A 23,641-nucleotide genomic window follows, 5' to 3' on the forward strand; every position below is an offset into this window, starting at 1 on the left:
CCATTTCTTTCTCTAGCTCATTTTATAAATGAGAAACTGAGGCAAACACGTGCCCAGGGTCACACAGCTAGTAAGTGTCTGAGGCCAGTTTTGAACACAGGAAGATGAGTCTTCCTGACTCCAGGCCCAGTGCTTTATCTATTGTACCACCTAGCTTCTCCCATTCTAATGATGGACATTTGCTTTTGAATGAAGGTCTAACTAGAGTTTAGAACATCTTCTTCTCAGGATAAGCTCCAGGTAAAAATTCACACTAGTGTGAGCTGGCTTTTTTGAATCACTGGCCTCCCTTCTGGCAATTCATAGTAGTACTACCCTCTTCCTCCAATACCTTTCAGGTGTCCAAATATCAGTCATATATGCCTTACTGTGAATTGTGGAATGAAATTGTGCCTTCGGTCAACTATATTCAGACATCAACCAGCAGATAGGGGAGGCACTTTGAAGAACAGGGTTTTGGTTTGTTTTGGTGAGAACAGTGTCCCTGCAATTATGTTCCATAGGCTGTTGCTTACCCCCTCTTTAACCTGCTCATATTTTCATAGATATATATTACATAAAAGGAAAACTCATAATAATATGTAGTTTATGCATAAAAATATATTTATTCACATAGATATAGTGGTCATGGCAAATATCCATTAACATTTAGCAAACTGGTAGATTATACTTACATGGATTCTGCAGAACCACAGGATTTTAGAAGTTTAGAACTAGGAGTTTCTGAGATTCTTTAGCCCAATTCACAGAAGAGGAAAGAGAACCAAAGAGGTCAAGTGACAAGCTCTGAGGCTTATATATCAACCTAATGTTAGTTAATGTAACTAATGGGTACAGGTTATTAGAAGGTGAAGGTAAGCCTAGCAAAGTGATTAATTGTAGATAAGGTTTATACATACTATTTTTCAGGGCCTTGGTGAGGACAAATCTGTCCAATAAACAAATGATTAGGTTAAGAGTAGAAATGTCAATACAGGCACCATCTATTGGTTTTCTGATCACTGACAAAGCTGAACTCTAACAATGACAGATGTACAGACACCCATATATACACACGGACACACTCATACACCAGAGATAATGTCAAAGGTAGAAGAGATCTCATTAGACATTTGTCAGTCATAACCACAGTTGCAATTGCCAATGAGGCCGCTAGGTGGTGCAATAGATAGAGCACTGGGCCTGAAGTCAGGAAGTCCTGAGTTCAAATGTAATCTCAGACACTTATCAGCTGTGTGACTTTGGGTAAATCACTCTGCCTTAATCCACTGGAGAAGGAAATGGCAAACCTCTCATACTAGAGAGGCAAACATACTAGTTTGCCAAGAAAATCCCATGGATAGTATGTCCATGGGGTCAAGAAGAGTTGGGCATGACTGAATAATAACAACAACAAAAATAATGACAGAAGAATGCCTTTTGTGATACAACAATCCTGACAAATGATCATCACTTGGGTGACTCCAATTCTTAGGATGTTTTCCTGAAATCAAGCCCAAATTGATTGCTTTGAGACTTCTAATCACTGTTCCTAGCACTGCCTTTTGAGATGAAAGAGAGCAAGTATATCCCCTTTTCCAACATGACACCCCTTCAAATACTCAAAGAGAACTATCATGTCTCCCTTGAGTCTTCTCTATGCTAAAGATACTTAATTTTTTCAACAGTCCTCATATGACATGAATATCAAGCTCTTCACTACTCTGGCTATCATGTGCTTCCTAAACTGTAGTGCCCAGAATGGAACACAGTGATCCTATTGTGGCCTGAATACTGCAGAGATTACCTGTCTGAGAATTATGCCCATAGCAGGGTGGCCCAGGACTTCATTATGTCTCTGACCCTTGACTCATAGTGAGCCTTTAGTAAAATGGAATCCTCGAGGTTTTTTTCCGACAAAATGCTACCCAATCACACATCCCACATTCTATCTAATTTGGGCAGCTAAGTAGCACAGGGGATAGAGCACCAGGGCTAGAGTCAGGAAGACCTGAGTTCAAAACCAGCCTGAGATACTTACTAGCTGTGTGACCCAGGGCAAGTCACCTAACCCTCTTTTCATCAGTTTCCTTATCTGTAAAATGAGCTGGAGAAGAAAGGAAATGGCAAACCACTCCAGTATCTTTGCCAAGAAAACCCCAAATGGGGTCAGGGAGAGTGGATACTGTCAAAAAACTGAATAACAACAACATTTAATTTGCAAGGTAAAAAGTGAAAACCTAAAGAGGTATGAAGAACAACATAAATGATTAAGTGTAAATGGTAGGTATTTATCCTGAGGAAAAGGCCTTGGGAAACACTTGATGAGGCAGGAAAAAAAGAATACAGGGACTAGAGTCAAAAGACCTGGGTCCATTCCTAGCTCCCTGTTTAGTAGCTGTGTGACACTAGCCAAGTGATTTCACCTCTCTGAGACTCAATTTCCCCATTTTTGAAATGAAGAGTTGGATGAGATAATCTCTATCAAGCAATCAGCAAGTAGTTATTAAATGTCTACTCTGTGCCAGGCGCTGTGCTAAGTTCTGAGGATACAAATACAAAAGTGGGACAGTTTTTGCCATCACAGAATTTATATTTCACTAGGAGGATATTTGTTTGGTCACTCAGTGAGTGTTTACTAAATATGCTAGGCACTGTGTTGGATAGCATGTTGGGTATACAAAAAAAGACCAAAAAAAAAAAAAAGTCCCTGGACTCAAAGAGGGCATATTCTAATAGAGAAGAGGGTAGGGGGGGAGATTGGGAGTAGTAAGAAGGTAAGAGAAAGAGACATAACCTCCTTAAGGTTTTACTTTTTGGTTGTTTATACTTTTCATTTGGTGAACTCATCAGCTCCCATGGATCCAACTCTCTTTGTCCAGCCCTAACCTCTCTCCTGATCACCAGCTTCTTATCACTAACTGCCTATTGGGCATCTCACATTGAATATCTCATAGATATCTTAAATTGAACACATCCAAAACTGAACTCATTATCTTTATCCCACAAACCTCCCCTCTTCCTAACTTCCCTATCACTGCTGAACAGTACTACCATCCTGCCAGTCATCCAGGCTCACACCCTAGGTAGAGGTCATTCTCATCTCATCACTCAGAACTCCCATACCCAATCTTGTGCCAAATCCCCTTTTCTACCTTTGCGACATCTTTTCTATATGCCCCTCCACCCCCACCTTCCTCTGACCTTGCTGTCACCCAGGTGCAGGCCCTCATCACCTCATGCCTGGACTACTATAATAGCCCGCTGGTGGGTCTGCCTGCCTTAAGTCTCTCCCCACTCCAGTTCATCCTCCTCTCAGGTGTCAAATCGATCTTCCTAAAGTACAAATCTGACTGTGTCACTTTCCTATTCAACAAACTCTTGTGGCTCTCTATTACATTCATTTGTATTCTATTACATTCATGACATAATACATTTGTATTACATCAAATACAAAACCAGCTTGCTTTCAAAACCCTTCAGAACTTAGCTCCTTCCTTCCTTCCTATCTTATTCCTTATCCCCTTCCACATACTGCACAATCCAGTGACACAGTCGTCCTTGTTATTTCTCATAAAAGATGCACCATCTCCCAAATCCAGGAATTTTCAATGGTTGTCCCCCATGACTAGAATTCCCTTCCTCCTCATTTCCACCTCCTGGCTTCCTTCAAGTCTCAGCCAAAGTCTCACCTTCTGCAAGAAGCCTTTCCCAGTCTTCCTTAATCTTAGTGTCTTCCCTCTGAGATTATCCACAATTTATCCTGTATCTATTGGCATGTTGTCTTCCCCAGTAGACTGTAAGATCCTTGAGAGCATGGACTGTTTTTTGCCTCGCTTTGTATCCCCAGTACACAGGAGGTGCTAAATAAATGCTCATTGACTTCTTGGAAAATATGACATTAGGCAAAACATTGTTTACAGGGAACATCTACTTCCACAGAAGGAATATGTCATAGATGGGAGACTGAATGAATGACAAATACAGTGGAAGTATTAAACTTTATGGGAAGAGGTTTGGTTAAACTATATTAATGAAGATACTGAGAAATGATGTTGGTTGGGATACTATTATGTGGAACATGCTAGTGTACTACTGCAACATTAAAATTAATAAGAAAAAAAGCTTTGTGTACAGTTTGACCTTTGCGAACTTTAAGAAAAAGGACAGTACAAAGTATTTTTAAAAAATGTTTAATGAAAGTTTGTTCCCAGAACCAATGTGGAAATCTGCTTTGCTCTTTGCAGTCAGGTCATTGATTAGTTTGAATAAAGGTCAAAAATCATAATCAAATCTGAAAGGATAAAGAAGAGAAGACATAGCTTTTAAGTTTCAACCTAACAGCTTAAATAGCAAACTGATGACTGTGGAAAGGTGTAAATGAATAAAAGTGTAAAGATATTAACTTAATCACCTTTCCCAGAGAAGTTTAACCAAGGTAAAACCAAAATAAGGAGGCCAAAACAGCCCAGAAACTGTCTCAGTCAGTCGACTCGGTCTCCTTGGCAAGCAGAGACATGGAAGCCAAGGGCTACACCAGATGAAAGTAAAGCCATTTGTAAAACGTTATGGAGGAGGATGAAGGAAGATTACAAACATTAAATCCTCAGAAAATAGAAAAAAAATCAAAAGAGGTTTTGTGTTCTCTCACATCCCAAATTACGATGTTTACTTATCTAATCTACGTGTTGTATTCTACCAGTTGTCTGAGGGTTCCTTGAGGGATGAGGCTGTTTCATCTCTGTCAGTGTATTCCCGGAGCCTGGCACAGCCTTGCAACCACTAGGCACAAAATAGGTTTGTCGACTGAAGTGAATTATTCAGATGCTTTTGTTTACAGATGACAGCATGCTGAGTACATCCCACTTTCAGACACTAAAAAGTCCCTGAAAGGAGATCTCAAATAGATGTGTCATCACTGATGGGCAACATTCCCTCCATCTATGGGGATCATATTCCATCTAGTGGGACTCTTAACCATGTCCTCCCATAATTTCAATACAGAGAGGGGCCCACTCAATATGGACACCAAAGGAAGACCAGTGGAGTACATGGACAATTCATCAGTGATGCCCAAATCTTGCCACCTGACCATCTTTCTCTTTGGAGAGACACATCTGACACAGTGGCAGCACCTAACAATGGACATAATGAGTAACTTTAGTCTCAAATTTGGTGTTCCTTCTCTCCATAGTAAGAGGGGAGGTCCATTTCATTTTCTTTTCTCTTGGAGCATCACTGGTTTTTTTTCACTTAGTAAGATTTCAATTCCCTTTTAGTGATCTTTTCTTTTCTACTGTTGTAGTCTTTGTGTATATTGTTCTCTGTTCTGCTTATTTCACTCTGTATCAGTTCATATACATTTTCCAGTGTTTCTCTCAATTCCTCACGTTCATCATTTCTTACTATATAATATCATGCCCCCACATTTATATGCTATATGGATTTTTTGGAGTTACTGTCCTATCAATGGGCACTTACTTTGTTTGCAATTCTTCGCAACCCTAAAGAGTGCTACCATGACCATATTGATACATACTGGATCTCTGACATCCTTGGAGGATACTCCCAGTACTGAGATTGTTAGATGAGAGGAGATGTAAAAGGCAATTTTGCATAATTCCAAATAATCCAGAATGACTGGACCACTGCATAGCTCCATCAAAAGTGAATATATTGACGTGCTTGTCTTCCAACAGACTGTATGACAGATCCCAACTTCTGCCACATTTGCCAATTTGCATGGCATGAAGTGAAATGTCAGGGCTGTTTTAATCTGTATTCTCTTACCATGTTTTCTTGGTAGTTATTCAAAGTTTCCAGATGATCTTTTTTGATCATCCATGTATTTGGCGTAGCACTCTCAATGATCCTAAGCTGCTCCTTGCTTTAAAAGCTCTTATTTTTAATATCAATTTTCTCTTGATTATGTTATATAATATAAGACCCTTGCCTGGAAAAAGAAGTAAGCCAACCATGTAGAATTATTATTGCAATGGGAACCACTAAAGGTACTAGGGTAAGGTCTACAAGATGTTGGGTAGATCCTCTGTGCAAGTTTTATGGAGAAACACTCAGAAATCTCGCATAGTATTGCAAAGGTGTAGCCGGACTATGACAACTATACTGTATGACATATACATACAGTATATGATTACACTGATGGAGGGAGTACAGTATTCACATTAATGAAATCTGTAATCTGTCAAAGTCCTAAAATGAGGGTCACCACAATGGAGATCTTGGGATAGACAATTATCAGTATTGAGTAAAACTACATACTAAAATCACAGTAACTTAATTTTTGACATACCATAAATAAAGCCTTAATGAAAGATTCTTTGAAACAAGCCAGCTTTTACTAGTCTTTAAAGGTAGACATTTCAAGCTATAAGATAATTTTAAGAGCAATCATTACCTGCAATTGGGACTATGGTACACTTTAACAAAACTTTTCTATATTCTATTTGTTTACATAAGCAAGTATTATAATTTCACTTTATCCAAACAACAGAACCAGGGACAACATATGAAAACTCTTATAAGATGCCATATAGATGGTATGTTACAGTTGGAAGGTGGGGAGGTGTCAACTGTTTTTTGGAAGGAAAGTATTTACGATTTTATAATGTGAGTCAAGGTGAAAACTTTGACTAAATTCAATATGTAAAACTTCACATTAAAGCCCACTTAAAAAACAAACAAACAAATATCTATTTAACTGAATTCTATGCAACTATAATGACTAAATTTGGCCCTATAAAAAAGATAAGGAACTATACTTCCCTCCTTCTGATTGAGAAAGAGAGGGAACTAAGGTTGTAGAATGTTGCATATACTGTCAGACATGATTGTTGTGTTGGTTGGTTTCAACTGTTTTCTTTGTTACAGGGTAAGCTCACAGAGTGAGGTAAATATCTGAAAATGACTTATGTAAAAACAAAAAGTATCAATAAAGCATTTTTTAAAAACGCATCTATTTATTATTTCAAGAGATAGTTCTTTGATTTGGGACTTTATATGGAATAACAATGATTTTACTAGATATTAAAGAAAAGGAAGATGATGATTTAAAATAATCGTATTATTTTAAGAGCATTTACTTTGGTTAGCTTAAATTTCACCTCATTTGTTCACAAGGAAAGCAGCATATGTGTTATTGTCTCTCTTTTTGAGAAGGAGAAAATAAGCCAAGGTTCAAAATTAAAATGACTTGCTTAACAAACTAAGGAAGTTAATTCCTGTTCTGCCCCAAGAATCAAAGTGAAATTTTAGTCATTTATAATCTTACTATGTTTCCTCACTTATGAAATAACTTACTCATCCCTGAGAGGTAAATCTTACTAAGACTGAAAATTTTTATTTAAGAACAAGACTCTGAAAACATTAAACTGTATTAAAAAAAAATCTTTCTCCCTTACATAATAGTGTCTTAAGGACAGGAACAGTATTTTAATATGGGGAAAGTATGCAAGAAATTGTAGAAGAAAGGCGACTTTTGTAGAAAGCACAGCCTAGATGAAAGTAGATGTTTTATATTTATTAACAGTAACATACTATATTTCTAAAGATATATAACTGTGGGATAAAAAATACAACTATACATACCCAAAGGAGTTGCTGAGGAACAGTTTCCTATATTATGCAACTAATTCTTCATTCAATCAACAAGCATCTAGTGATTCCCTGAAAACTTGTCTTTGAAATGAGTTTCTACAAATGAAATACTTTCCTACTGACAAAGACATTTACTTATTAGACATTATAGCTCAGAGACATAACATAAATGACTTTTAAGAATATAATATACTCGGGGCAGCTAGGTGGCACAGTGGATAGAGCACCGGCCCTGGATTCAGGAGGACCTGAGTTCAAATCCGGCCTCAGACACAATAACATTTACTAGTTGTGTGACCCTAGGAAAGTCACTTGACCCCATTGCCTAGCCAAAAAAAAAAAAAAGTAATAAACTTAAAAAACCACATATTTAAAGAGAAAATGCTAATTTATCACTAAACACAGTGAAATGTGTTGTTTTTTTTTTTCTGGATATAAAATTGGCCTAGAAAGAAGACCATCTTCAAGTGTAAAGGGATAACTAATTCTAGAGGAAGGGTTCTTTGGGGAGCTTTGTTTTCACTTTGGAAAAGGATTTTGTTTTTTTGGAAAAGGATTTTGAACCAAGTAAACGTGAGTATCTTCTAAATCTTAGTAAGTCAAACTTTTAGTGAGGTACTCTACTGTTATAATCCTACTGTTTATTCTATACTGTCATTAAAAAAAACAAAAAAACAAAAAAACAAAACTGGGTTCCTTGGCAGGTTCTACTCCTACCTTATCTCAGAGTTCAGAGAAGCGTAAATTATGATAGGAAGTATTTGGCAGGAACCTACAAAATATAACTCAAAGAAGGGAATGGTTCCATTATACATTCTGGAAATCCTTCATATAACCGTGGCACACCTTGGCATAGCAGTTGAAAAAAGAATAGCTTCAGATGGAGGAAGAATTAAGAGAACTCTAAACCCTGTGACTAAATATAAAAAGTGATAGCCCTAAAAAACAGTTGAGCTATGATGAATTTTAATGAAAAATCTCAGTCCTACAGAATTAAGAAAACCTTTCCTCCTCTCAGTAAAGAGGCGGGTTGGCATTCATGGATGTGTCACATAGAATACATTCTAACAGGCAGTTATTCTGTTACTTGTTTTTGCTTAAATTTTTTTTTTTTGACACAAGAAAGGCTTCAGTGCGGATGGGTGATTATGGTGAAATTACTATGGCATAAAAACAAAAGGCAACAATAAAACTACTTTTTAAAAAATGGATTTAAGAGGTATTTGTTTTTATGATATTTTAAAGATCTTTTATGAGCCTTTAAAAATTTTTTATGCTACTGAAAAAAGTTTGCACTTTGCATTTGTACTTCCATGGTAAGCTAAGGGTTGCACTTACAATGCCTTTTTATAATCACCTATCAAGCAAAGCATCAGTTTCTCAAGTTATTCATTGTATAAACTTGGAAATCTGCATAATGGAACATAGCTGTGTTGAAGATCACTAAACCAAAGGTAGGACAAAAGAGGAATGTCCAAATTTGCTTCATGAGCACCAGTACGGTTCAGATGCCTAAGAACTACACTGGGATTTGACCTTACATAATGTTACAGACCTCAAATGTTGGATCCTCAATGCCAGGAGATGGCTCTGGGGACTAGACGCTAGGCTATAAGAACTACAGAAAAACACAATTCTTGAGAAACATAACCACTTGATTCAGAAGTTTCTAAGGGTATGGACTTACTAACTTTGAAGATTTCAGCCCCAAACCATTAAAGAATCTCTACATTCTCAATTCCAATATAGCTGCAACCCAGAGAAGAAGTAGAAAAACCTTCAGTCCCCTTCAGGCAAATACTAAGATAACAACCAAACTTCTCATTCTGCTTTTATCTTCTAGCACCTGCTCTGACAGTACTTTAGGAGAAATGATTCTGGTGGCTGGATCCAAGTCTCCTAGAACTAACGTCTCTTAAACTCTAGTCTCCTTTAATTAATGTTGGTTCTGATGCCCAAGCTCATCTCTAAACCACTCCCTTATTCTTGGCTCACCACCTATCAATCTCCCAAGCCTGTTGGCATGAACCTGGGTCTGACAATCATCTTATGAAAAATAAAAAAATACATCTTTGTAAATTCAAGAAACTAACCTGGTATGGCCTCACTTTATGATGAATTTCCTGGATTCCAACTTCTCTGGTTCTCACATCACGACACTGTTTGGAAAAAAAAAAAGGAATATCAAGAAAAATACACAATAAAGGGCTGGGCTCAGCACTTTGATGGCCATTTTCACTAACCTCTGAGATTCAGAATTAAGTTTCAATGACATGATTCACTCAGAGAAATCCAATGAATCAACCTCAAAATGAAACATGTACCAAGTCATGCTTAATATACTTTGGGAATGGAGAATACAAAAATATATGCAAAGTACAATTTCGCTGTATTCGAAAACTTAGAAAGACACCACATGTAAGGCAAGCCTTAAGAACATTATTATTAAAATCAGAGAATAGTATGAGCCAGGGGAAAGAACATAACAATTAGAGTTTTAAATAGAAGGCTTGGTTGAGAGAGGAACAGGATAGCTGTCATCAAATATCTCAAGTGTTGTTATTGGGAAGAAGAGACAATCAGTCTATATATAGAGGACAGAATTTTGTGGAAATTATGTGGAGGCAACCTTTTATGCAATATAGCAACTAATAACAGGAACTTTAAAAAATGGAACTGTCTTGGGAGATGTGCTCATCATTGGAAGTGTTCAAGCAGAGCTGAATGACTCTCAGGGATTTTGTAGAATGAATTCATATACAGGATAGGAGATTGGATTAGATAGATGCCTTTTAAGATCCTTTCCAATGCTAAGACCCTATGATTCTATGAAATATAAATATAGAATGTAAAAGATAAACACAACCAACAATTTCCACATCTGCATTATTTGCAAAGTTCCTATCCTTGTTATTGTTTGTCCTTCGTTTTCAAAGAGGACCGTGACATCAGGAAGGTGATGCCATGACATGCAAGTGAATTAGAATTAAGTGAAGGAGGGCTGTGCAAAGCCACCAGCCTCACTTTCTCTTTCAGAGCCATCTGGGTCCAGTGGCAAGATGCAAATTAGGACTACTGGAGATGGCCCTGGAGGCAGTGGGAGACCTTGGCCTTTTTAAGCTAAGTTCCTTAACATGTCTCAATTTGACTGAGGCAATGCCCATTTAGTGATTAAGGCTAGGTAAGACATGAGGCAGAGAATGACCTCTTTCACCTAGTCAAAAAAAAAAAATCAATCTGGGAGGAGAAGACCCTCAGGATTTCTGGCCAAAACAGAAAAAATTGCTATTTACATTCACTCTGAGCCAATTAAGGCCCAAACAATGACCAAAGAAAGCCAGTGAAGGAAGGTTAACATCATTTGCTTTTAATTTTTATAGAGGCAAGATGAGTTTAAAAGAAACTTGGGAAGACTTGGTTATGAATGTATACAGAATAACATGAGTAGAACCAGCAGAATAATTTATACTCTGTCAACAAATTTGTAAAGAAAAACAACCTTGATAAAATTGTAGTGATTGAAATTGATGATGAAATTATATATGGATATAATGAAATATAACCACAATAACTGCACTACAAATATTATTTGCAGATATGAAAAAAAATTTCAGAAAATCCTGGGTAGTATGAACGGATACAGAGTGAAACGAACAGAATCAGGAGTACAACTTATATAAGTATAACAACACTGTAAAGAAAAACAACTTTGAAAGACTGAAGAACTCAGATCAATGCAATAACCAACCATGTCTCCAGAGGACCTATGATGAAACATTATCCACCTCCTGACAGCTAGGTAATGGATTCAGGGTGCAGAAAAAGACATTTTCTTGGACATGGCCACTGTGTAGGTTTGTTTTGCTTGACTATGCTTATTTGTTACAAGGCATTTTTCTCCCCTCTCAGTTTTGAACTGAGAAAGGGGACTGAAGGGAAACAAAGAATTAGCAATTAGTGATGTGCCACCCGCCACCCCCACCCCACCCAAAAGAGGACCACTGAAACGGTTTTTCTTAAAGCACAGAAGACAACAGAAGGGAGTTCAGAAGGAAGCAAAGACAAGCAAGTTAGTTTTGAAAATAATATATTTGGAATTACTTATATGCTTTTAAAAAAATAAGCAGTATGAAATAGAGTTTCATATACAGTTCTCTTTTAGTGTTCTGCTGTATATGTAGAAATGATCATTTTTTTGTGTTTAAATTCAAAATAAAAATACATTACAATAAAAGAAAAAAAAACAATCATGATCTTCTTTGCACTGCTATCATGAATGTATATGTGCATCATTGCTTGTCTGTAGCTAGTAATAACAGCTAGTATTTATACAGTGCTTTAAGGTGTGCAAAGTGCTGCACATACATCATCTCACTGGAACCGCACAAAAGACCTCTGTAAGGTAGGTACTATTATTATATCCATTTACAGATGAATAAATACAGATGAGCAGAGATTAAATGACTTGTCCAGGGTTACACAGCTAGTAAGTGTCTGAGGCTGGTCTTCTGGGCTCTAGGGGCCAATGTTCTATCCACTGTGGCAACTATCTGTAGTAAATAGACTTGACCACAGTCAAAGATGCTTGGCTGAATTCCAAAAAATGTTTTATAGTTGCTGTTTGCATATTAATGAGACTGTGAGCATGAGAAGGGAAGTATCTACTTCCTGTGATTTGTGCTAATCATGGTGTGCGAATGGGGGTAGGAAACAGCAAAAACTGCCTTCTATTGCTTGTTAACTGCTTTATATACTTATTTTTGTATTCTCATCTACTTCATAAATCCTTTGAGAGGATCTCTTAGAGTTTTTGGTATTTTTCAAAGAGATTAGCACAGCATTGTGCACTTAGTAGGTGCTCAAAGAGTATTTGCTGACTAAAAGGGAAGTGGAAGACATAAACGCAGATAACTGAAATACGCTGGTCTGTGAAGGTGACAGGGACATGAGATAGTGCACCCTGAGCAATCACTGGCCACAACACTCACTTGCTGAGAACAGGTAAGTTAAATGATGACAATGCCTAATAAGTTTGTTGGCCATCACTTGCAAGAAGCAACCTAACAGAAAGCTTTTTCAGTTTATCTAGTTACTCTGATCTCAATCATAAGGTTTTTGGTTTTTTTTTTTTTACCTGTATCCCAAGGTCTTTCATTCTTGCAAATGCCAGCTCCCTCAAATTCCCATGCTCCACTCCCGAGCTGACTAAAGGCATTGGTATATCTCTGTAGAGGAGAAAGAACATCAGATATTGGGACATAAAAATAATGCTCTGTATTAAAGCAGAATTGTTTCATAGATTAAGTAATCAATTACACACACACACACACACACACACACACACACACACACACAGATCAGGTGCAAGGCATTTCACTTCTCACATCTTTTCATCAATTTTCTCATCTACAAAATTATGATACTCAACCCCCAGGATTGCAGTAAGGTACATTTGATGAAAATTACCATGTAGCACTAGAAAATATTATGAAAATGACTAATAAAGACCTATAATTTTCTGATGATGATACAAACTGGTTTGTTCTAAATGAAACTAGAAATAAAAGTTTAAAAACTTTAACTCATTTAAGGAAGGAAAATCCTACTGAAGTAAAATGGCAGTACTGAATCTTTTTCTAATCTCCAACTTATCTTTAAGGACCCAATTCTTGTATCTGGAAATCTATTATGGTATTCATAGGCATTCAAAGAAAGGCAGCCTTTGTAAGAAACCATATAAAACTTCAAAGGCTCTCTCCTGTTATCAATGTATTTTTAAACACTTATATGGTCAAAACAACATAAACACACAAAGAAAAGAAGGAAAGAGATCCACAAATGAGTGGAAATTAGAGAGATAGATTTTACCCAATATGAAGTAAAATTTCCTAATAATGAGAGCTATATGGGTTTCCTTAGGAAACATTTTCTCTATCACTAGAGGTCTTCAAGTGGAAGTTGGATGCATGTTTGTCAGGATGTTATTATAAAGGGGATTTTTTTTTCAGGTATGATCACTTCCAATTCTGAAACCTTTGATTTCAAGACATTTGCACTATCCACATAAGTTTAGCAGAGCAAAGAAAAAATGAGATAAAATACGTGTATGTGTGTATATACTATATACACATACGCACATACAATATAAAATATATTAATATTTTGTAATTATAAAGTACAATTATCACTGAAATTGTTCTAATTACCCCTATCCAACGAACTTCAATAGCTGAAGATGGCACAAGAAACACTATAGAAAAGAAAAATCTACACTGAGAATATTGCTTGCCTTTTGGGCAACTATTTCCTATTCAACTCTAAGTACTAGCTGTCTTTGTTTACAGAACATGCCAACTATCTTTCTTTTGCACATCAATTCTCTAAATGGATTTGTTTTTTTCAATTTCTTTTCATTTACCCCTACAAATGCAAAGAAAACACAATTAGCCAATCAGCCAGTTTATTTGCCTTATTAGAGCTGAAAAGATGTTCCATGTTCAAAAATCCAGACAATTAGTATTAAGAGTACTTCAGAAAAAAGGTCTATACAGGTGTGGGAGAAAAATAGCCTTTTCACATAGATGATCTAAATCTAAGGTGAGATTCTAAGTGCTGCTTCTGCTAATTAGCTGAGCCAAGGTTATAAAGATGGCCTAAAATGAAAAGGCCTAAAATAAAAGTTATAAAATGAATACTTTCTTTTTCTAAGATCAAGAAAGATCATTGTGTATATGGGTGATTTTTAAAAATTTTAATGAAAAATTAACTCGTTATTTTCAGGACTATAATATATTAAAGCAGAATGTCTGATCTATGTTTGATTAGCATTCTAGAAAGGGCCCTGAGAGATCATCTAGTCTAATTCATTTTCTGCAAGTGAAGAACTGAGACCTAAAGAAATTACATAAATCGCACTCACATAGCTAATAAGCTGTTGTTCAAGCTTACTAACAAAGGAGAAGAAATCAAGTGAATAATATCCAGAGTAGAATGCATTCACTTTGGCTTGAAATAAACATATTTGCTGCTCTTATTATATCTAAGATATGCTACATAAGCCTAGGAGGCATCTGGGTGTAGTTGAAAGAATGCTGAATTTGGAGTCAGAGGCTCTGGTGTGAGAACTGGCTCTGCCAATGTTTGACCACGGACAAGTCACTTCTCAAGGTCTCAATTTTTTCATTTGTAAAATGAAGGGGTTGGAGGAGAATGGCTTCCAAAGTCTCATCCAGCTCTAAATCTTATCATCCCAAGAATGTTCAAATCATTTATGCCCTTTTTTTATTATCCTGGAAATGTTAAAAACTGTAGTAATTATGTATGTTTGTATTTTCATACCTCAGTAAGTAATGTAAAAAGGCTTAACCGTTACTTTATTTTCACAGAATTTCAGAGCTAAAAGAAGTATTAGAAATTATCCAATCCAATCCATTATCTAAAAAGGAATTCACTCTATAACACCATTGAAAAGTTATACTCCAGTTGGCTTGAAAGCTTACAGTAATGCTGAACCTTCTATCTCCTTAGATTTTTCGCCTGTTAATGGTTAGGACCCAGAAAACCCATTTGCTGCACGATCTGAGCTGAGTCTTGAAGGAAGCAGTTATATAGCGCTTTAAGATTTGCAAACTGCTTTACATATGTTAACTCATTTGGTACTCACAACAACCCTGTGAGGGAAGTGCTACTATTTTCTGCATTTTACAGATGAGGAAACTGAGGCTGACAGAGGCAAAGTTACTTGCTCAGGGTCACACAGCTAGTGTCAGAGGCAGGATTCAAACTCAGGTTTTCCTGACTACATGCCCAACACTTCCATCCACTGCACAACAAGGAAATAAGAAGGAGGGGTGAGAAGGTGAAGCATTCCAAGTACAGGGGACAGGCAGCATAAAAGCATGGAGACAGGAGATGAGAATATTACGTGCATGAAGAACAGTAGAAGGACCAGAGTCACTACACCGTGGACGGTGTGCATGGAATTAAAGAGTAAGAAGACTAGAAGAGAAGAAAGAGGCCAGGCTGTGAAGGGCTTTAAGTCAAACAGAGAATTTTATATTTGATCTTACAGCTAGCTGAATTTATTAAGTAGAACAGAGACAACAGCAGACATGTGCTTTAGGAACACTGCTTTGGTCGCTGAGCGGAGGATAGATGGGGTGGGAATAGACTTGAGACAGGGAGACCAGCCAGCAGGCGGCTGTAATACTCTAGGAGTGAGGTAATGAATGCCTGCACCGGGGCAGTGGCTGTGTGAGTGCAGAGAAGGGGATTTATATGAGAGATGTTGCAAAGGTAGAATTTATAAGACCTGGCAACAGACAGGATATGTGGAGTGAGTGAGACACAGGTGTTAAGGATGACATTGAAGTCGTGAGCCTGGCTCACTGGGAGGATGGTGGTGCAATTGACCAGGGAAATTTGGAAGAAAGGGTTTAGAGGGAAAAGAAAATGAGTTCTACTTTGGACATGGTGCATTTGAGATTTGAGATGGGCATCCGATTCAAGATGTCCAAAATGTAGATGATGATGTGAGATTAGAGCTTAAGAGAGAGATTAGAGCTGGACAGATATATCTGGGAATGATTTATATAGAGATGATAACTGAACCCATGGGAGCAGATGAGGTCATTAAGGGAGACAGAACAGAGAGCCCAGCACAGAGCCTTGGGGGACACCCACCAAACTGGACCAGAAGCAGAAGAGACAGCACTGGAAAGAAAATAAAATCTAGAAGTGGAGGGGGAAGAGGAAGGCAAGATCCACTAATAGTAAGTTATTTTACATGGGGTAATGCAGCCTACTTAGACAAAACCCCCTTCCTCTGAGATAAGACTGGGGACAGAGAGGCAGAAATGGATATAATGACTGATGAGGCCTTTAAATGAAACCCCTCTCACTAACAAAATCCTACTAACTTCTCTATTTATCTTTACATATATGCTAACTCCTGACAGAGAATGTAAGCTCCTTGAGGGTAAGGATTATTTAATTTTTGTCTTTGTGGTCCCAAGGCCTTACTCAATACCTGGCACATTGACCCTTACTTTTTATGACTGGTGTCTTATTCAAAGGTGGTTAGAGTCTGTTTACCTATATTGGCACAGTTATAAAACATTCCATCCTCTCTTGTCCTTCTGAGTACAAAACACTACTACCTCTAATGACCTTGGGTCACTCAGTTCTACCCTGAAGTTCTAGGTAGAACTAGTCTCTCCTGGATATGTAATTTAATATCTCTCAGGACAAGAACCAACAAATGGGATCTGGAGTGGCAAGAGAGATATAGGGCACAGATATCTTTAGTTATTCGTCTACCACACTGGTTTCGATATTTCATATACACATCTCTCAGACAATTAATAGCTGAAAGACCCCAGACAAGTCACAATGTTTTCGGCCTCAGTTTTCTCAACTATAACATGAAGATAATACTAATAATACTCTGCAGGGTGGTTGAAATGATCAAATGAGATTAATGTCCATATAGTGAACCTCAAGGCACTAAATAAATGAGGGCTGCTGTTTTTTGTAGTATTATTGTCATTAAGTGACTTACTGAGGCTAGGTAGCTAGTAAGTATCAAAGGCAGGTCTTGAACCTAGGTTTGTTGATTCCAAGGCCAATGTTTTTTCTATTACACTAGGCTGCCCTCTCCCCAATATTGGATAGAGTATTCTGTTCTCACATATGCTCTGGAACAACATACATAAAACAGTGTTCAACAATTTCCTCTTCATATTGGAAAATCCAATACATGCCCTCCATTACTGGTGTCAAACTCAAGTAGAAACAGGGGCCATTAATCTGCACATAAAAATCCCTGTGGGCCACATGTTCAGTTAGTTTTAAAATACAGTGTTATCTATGTTTTACTCTATTTTTATTAATTTTGTTAAATATTTCCCAATCATATTTTAATCTGGTTTGGGCCACACTCCAGAGTGCTAGGGACCACACAAATTTGACATCTCTGCCCTGTAGCATTAATGCTTAAGTGTATACCACAGCCTCTCATTCAGAGTTCTGCTAGCAGTTTTGAAGGCAGGTCTAGATTTCAGCTTAAAAAGGAGTGCCATATGTAGACAGGATGTATACCATGGAAGCAGCTGGTAATGCAGTGGATGGACCACTGGGTCTGGATTCAGGAAGATCTGAGCTCCAACCTGGCCTCAGACACCTACTAGCTGTGTGACCCTGGGTAAGTCACTTAAGCTGTCTGTCTCAGTTCTCTCAACTGTAAAATGGGGTTATCAACAGAACTTACCTTCCAGGGTTTGTGAAGATTAAATGAGTTAATATTTGTAAAGTGCTCGGCACTAGAATTAAGAGAGTCTTGGAAAGACTTCCTGTAGATGATCATTAGAAGTTTCTGATTGCAAAAGAGATTTTATTTTCCTTCCTCCCCACCAAAGATTTTCATCTGAAGACCAATGAGGTTACTACATGGAGAGGGGAACTGTAAAGTTCATTTTAGTTCTTCCCAAGTAATCAAAACTGGTTTGAGAGAAGATTTCATTTTCCAAGTAAATCTCCCCTTAATAATGGCAGTAACTGCAGAGAGAGAGTTCTCTACCATGTCCTTCCTCATCTTTTCAAAGGGGCAGAGAAATTCTGATACTACGTGTTCATTTTCAATTCCTTCTACTTCCAGACTTCATTAAGATTCTGGGGTTAAACAATAAACTAATATCATTTTAAATGATATTAGTTATGATAAATTAGATATGATAAATTTTACTGTGTCCCAATCATTCATATCTTTAAGCCTCTCAAAATATTCATTGGTTATAATAGAGTGGTAAAAATGTGAACAGACAGAGCCAGTCAACTGAATTTTGGCAGGGGAAGCATTTGCTTCATCAATAGTGCCCAAACCATGAAATGTATTAGGAAGGAAAAGTCTACTGAATTGATCTATCACTATGCACATCTTGGACAGGAACTTCAGATGGACAATGAGATGGTCTGAGAACTAAGAAAAATAGTGGCTAGGCTGCATTTGGAAAACTGTGCAGCCTTTTCAATGATTCTAAGCTGTTTCCTGATTTAAAAAAAAAAAAAAAGGCCCGTATTTTCAATATCAACATTTGTCTGGACATGCTACATAGTTGCAAATAGTAATACTGCTATGCCTGAAGAATCAAAATTGCTGGTGACTCAAAAGTCAATGGAGAGATCATTGTGGATACAAGCAAATGATAAAAGATGTTTAGGACAAAAGGCAATAGAACAAGGGATAAAAGATAGATAGGCCTAAGCGTTATACTGTTATCTGTGAAAATCAAAAATCTTCAAGGAAATTCTCTAGCAGACTAGGTAACTCCTCTACTGAATATTTATGGAAAGATCTGAACAAGAATCACTGATAGAAGGCATTCATGGAACAGTTCTGATCTGTACCAATGTAGGGAATATCCAAAGAATGATGAGATCATAGTGCCACCAAAGTATTGAAGTAAGAAATAACATGGACAGAGCAACACATTACCTCTGCACTCGGTACACTCGTGTCCATGGTGGTACAAGAGCCAATATTCGAGCTACTAATTCTACAAGGCAACTAGGAGAATAACTCTTATATCTTCCTGATTTCCAAAGCTCATAAAGTCCAGTTCCACGTATCACCAGTGTAGGGTAGAGTTTCATACCATCAGGGCGGAAGGCAGGGTTCTCAAAAAATTCCTGAGGACAAAAAATAAACAATTCTCAATTATCTATACACAGATTATGTGCTTTTTGAATTATTCAGTGTGAATTTTTAATCTTGGGTAAGTTTATCTTACCCACCCAGAATCCTCCTGGATTGTCTTTCCTTGTCACTTAGCTGATATGTGTTTAGACTGACTGGAGCTGAGGATTTGTTTTAAAAGCAATGAAGTACAATTCTAACGAAGGTACTGAAATGAAGTTTTTAACTCAGTTCCAGAAAACCCAAATATTAAAGCAAGTATAGGCTGATGGTCCTAGTATAATTTATTCTACCACTTTAATTAGCTGCCCAATTGTTACCTTATATATATAGTTCTTTGTTTTGGAACTTGATGCAACCTAGCAAACTAGATAGTGTTAAAGAAGGGATAATAGTGTCCTACATATTTCGTTAATGGCTTGTCTTGATCTTTCACAATTTAATTCATAGATCAATTTTTTTCTATCCAGAGTGATACACAAGTTAGTCAAAACTTTTTGGATCTTTTTTAGTAAGAATGCTTCCTTTCAAAGGTAACCACTGGCCCAGAGGAAAGAGGACCAGATCAAGTTCAATTCATAATCAGTATCAATTTCCCAATGGGACAAATATTTGGGGGCTCTAATCTGAAAAGTCCATAAATGTGTTGAAATCTCATGTGGCAAACAGGCAGTTTGAAAAGTGAATGAGCCACAAAAGCTAACAACAAGAAGACAGAAGTGAGGGTCTCTATTCTTAAGTATGCAGAGCAAGAGGAATATTGCACAGAACTGGCAAAAGTATGATATGTTTGTTTCTGCCTCTGACAAATATGAGTTCCATATGAACAGTGTAAAAGTTAGTCACCTATAGACAGAAGGTGAAGGGGCTAAGAAAAGTGGTGCTGGTTAATGACTCCTTGCTAAGAGACAGTGAGGTACTCATATGCCAACCTAACATTAACAACAGAGAGATTAGCTATTAGGGCACCTAGGTGGTACAGTGAGTAGAGTGCTGGGCCTGGTATCAGGAAGACCTGAGTTCAGATCCAGCTTTAGACACTTAGTAGCTGTGTGATGCTGGGCAAGTTACTTAATCCTAGTGTGCCTCAGTTTCTCATTTGTAAAATGAGTTGAAGAAGGAAATGAGAAACCAACTCCAGTATTTCTGCCAAGAAAACCCCAAATGGGATCATGAAAAATCAGATATGATGAGTTGGACAGGATTGAAAAACAACAAATGCTGTTTCCAGGGAGGTAACACTGCCAAACCTGACAACCAATACCCTTTCTGGGGATTCAACTGGGAACAAAAGACACTACTAAAAGAAGCACACAGATATATGCTAGAGTTCGTTCTCTGCCGATAGCAAGGTGGATGATAAATTCTTAACTTGTGTTAATGACTTCATTGTTTAAAATATGAGGAAGTTGTGAGGGGTATTCTTGATCTGATTTTGACCAATATGAAGGAAGTGGTTGAATCTGAAATGATGGTAACATTGAGATATAGTTGAACTCTACCTCACACTTCATGATGGAGAAAAATAGGAAAGTCAAGTAGTCTAAATGCTCCAAATTTTAAGAAAATAGATTGTATGATTCCATATCCCAAAATTTTATACAGAAAGTTGGCTAAAGAGGTAAAGGAAGAATGATATTCTGAAGACACAAATACAAAGGATTTCAATGAAATAAGCAGTCAAAGGAAATAAACAATAGGTATTCAGAATATTTACAACCATGATCAAATCAAATGTTCCAAACACTAATAAGAGAAACGTAATTTAAACTGAGGTTTCATCTCACCCATCAAATTATAAAGATGGAAATAATATTGGAGGAGGTGTGGGAAAATAAGCACATTAACACATTCTGGGAAATAGTTTTGAATCATTAAACAAAAGTTACTAAACTGTTCTGACACCTGGACTTAGTATTCCCACTGACTGGTGTTCAGACACTCTTTGCCCAAAAAGGACAAAAGAAGAAAGAATGGTCCAAAAGATAATACCAAAATATTCATAGTAGGCCTTTTTGCAGTGACATAAAACTTAAAAGAAATTAGGATAAGGATTAGAGTTAAAAGAAAATTGGGTCAATCGACTAGAAATTAGTTGAATAAATTGTGGTACATGAAGGTAATAGAATTCTACTGCTTCATAATAAATGTAGAATAAGGGGAATTCAGAGAAACATGGAGGACTTATATGAAGAGATACATAGTAAAGAAAGTAAAACCAAAAGATCAATACAGACGTTTACTATAATAAGGTAAATAAAGATAATAGTAGGGGTGGAGCCAAGATGGCAGAGTAAAAGCAGTGACTTGCTTGAGGTCTCCCCCAAACCCCTCCAAACACCTGTAAAAAGATGGCTCTAAACAAATTCTAGATCAGCAGAATCCACAAAAAGACAGAGTGAAACAAATTCCCAGCCCAAGACAACCTGGATGATTGATTGGAAAGGTCTATTACGCTGGGCTAGGAGAGGAGCACAGTTCAGCTTGGGCCATGCAGGCAAAAATAGGACCTCAGCGAACCTGCAACAGTTCTCAGGGGATTGAATGAAGGGGAGCTGTGGTGGTTTCCAGACTTCTCAACCCACAAACACCAAAGAAAACTTAGAACGTCAGTAGGAAAGGTGTATCTGACCATGGTGAGAGAGAAGCTGGTCCCAGCCCCAGTCCCAGTGCACCCCAGGGTGGCAGCTGCTTCCAGAGTTCTCAGCCCACAGACAAAGGGGGGGATCAAGCGGCTGATCAGAGGGGGATTGCAGGGATCTCTTTGCTGGTGCTGAGGCAGGATTCTCTTGCTTTTCCCATGCTTGGATCTGGGTCACAGTTCTGGGTGGCAGTCCTGAGGCGAGGAGGAATGCTGGTGTGGTGGAGCTTGTGGCAGCAGTGGAGAGGGAATCGCCTCACAGTTCCCAAGGCAGAATAGAGTGCTTGTGGTCACTCATCAACCAGAGCACAGGCCAGGAAAGGAGTAAACACCTCTCATTTGATTATACCACCTTGGATGAACTGAAAATTTACAGGTCCCTAGAATTATCTCTGAAAACAGCTACACAAAACCCCTGAAGCTTGGGACAGTACATTTTCCACACTGAAAACAGACCCCTACCTTAACAAAGAGTTTAAAACTCAAGATAATAGTAAAAAGTAGTTGAACTCAAGAGTAAAGGCAATACCTAATACTAGTTGTGGAGAGCAGATGATGAAACAAACATCTCTCCTCTTGACTACAGGTGCTGAATGTTACTTAGGTTGTCAAACATGGCTGGTATATTAGCTGGTTTTGCTTAACTTTTTTTTTTTAAATAACAAGAGAAGATTTGGGGGTGGGAGAATGGTGAGAATATTGTGAAATAGTTTAAAAACCAAAAGGCATAAATAAAACTTAAAAATAAATGAAAGTTTAAGAGTAAGATATATCTAAGATTAATGCAGATGCATAGGAGAAACTTAGTCAACTTAGGTTTTAAAAAGACAAGTAGAGAGGATGGAAATGAGGATAGATAACTGAAAAACAGAAACAGAGAAGGATAGGATGGTCTTGTAAGAATAGTGACAGCAATGTTAAAGCTCAGAATGAACTGGGGATAAATTCTAAGGATAACAAAGCAGGGTAATTTAGCGACATTGAAAGTAAGAGAAAGATGAAAGGATAAGACTGCTGCTTGGAATGAATGGGTCCATTTCTCCAGCAAAACAAATGATCTTTATTTAGACTGGAAGAACAAAAACAGTGGATGAAATCTGATCTAAGTGAGCAGATAGTAAGAGTTCATCTGGCTTCCTTAAGTAAATTCTAATTCCCTAACATGCCGAGCCAAACTTTATCTCCTCATATAGTAACAGCTTATGGATGAGGAAGCTAAGTCACTTGCTAATCTATGAAAAATTGTCAAAAATCAGGTTTGGAGGTGGGCAAGCGCTGTCCTGGTTTTCTAATGGCTAGTTTGCTTGAATTCTGGGTCAATTTTCAAAGTGTAATATTAAAAGAGATAGTTTGTAAGCAGTTAGAAAGAGAAATGAAGTGCCAGAGTACTGGTCACTAGAAGCCAGCATGGGATTAATAAAGAATAGCTCAGTTAGTTGCAATCAAAATTAGCTAAATGACCAAATCCAAGAAGTAGTAGTTATTGAATTCACGCCATACCTGTCAGATATGCAGATGACACCAAGCTGAAGGGATAGCTAACATACTGGATAATAGAGTCCAGATTCAAAAAGATCTTGACAAGCTATAGTGACAGGCTGAATCTATTAAGATATAGCAGATAAGTACAAATGTAAAGCCTTATACTTGGGTCCAAATAAAACACTGAATAAGTATGGGACAGGGGAATTGCAGCTAGATAACAGTTTGTG

General features: G+C 37.5%; 1 protein-coding gene across 1 annotated transcript in view; it reads right to left on the reverse strand.

Moving 5' to 3' along the window:
• ELP3 (elongator acetyltransferase complex subunit 3) overlaps window positions 1-23,641 on the reverse strand; it is a 101,498-nt gene that overhangs the window by 32,123 nt on the left and 45,734 nt on the right. Inside the window, exons 10-12 of the mRNA XM_027853891.1 lie at window positions 19,088-19,281; window positions 12,731-12,821; window positions 9,690-9,755 (exon numbers count right to left, since the gene is read on the reverse strand). Of these exons, the coding sequence (XP_027709692.1) occupies window positions 9,690-9,755; window positions 12,731-12,821; window positions 19,088-19,281 (351 nt within the window). The remainder of the gene's footprint in view (window positions 1-9,689; window positions 9,756-12,730; window positions 12,822-19,087; window positions 19,282-23,641) is intronic.

This window comes from Vombatus ursinus, unplaced genomic scaffold (assembly GCF_900497805.2).
Source record: "Vombatus ursinus unplaced genomic scaffold, bare-nosed wombat genome assembly UNPS02010219.1, whole genome shotgun sequence".
Classification (NCBI taxonomy): domain Eukaryota; kingdom Metazoa; phylum Chordata; class Mammalia; order Diprotodontia; family Vombatidae; genus Vombatus; species Vombatus ursinus.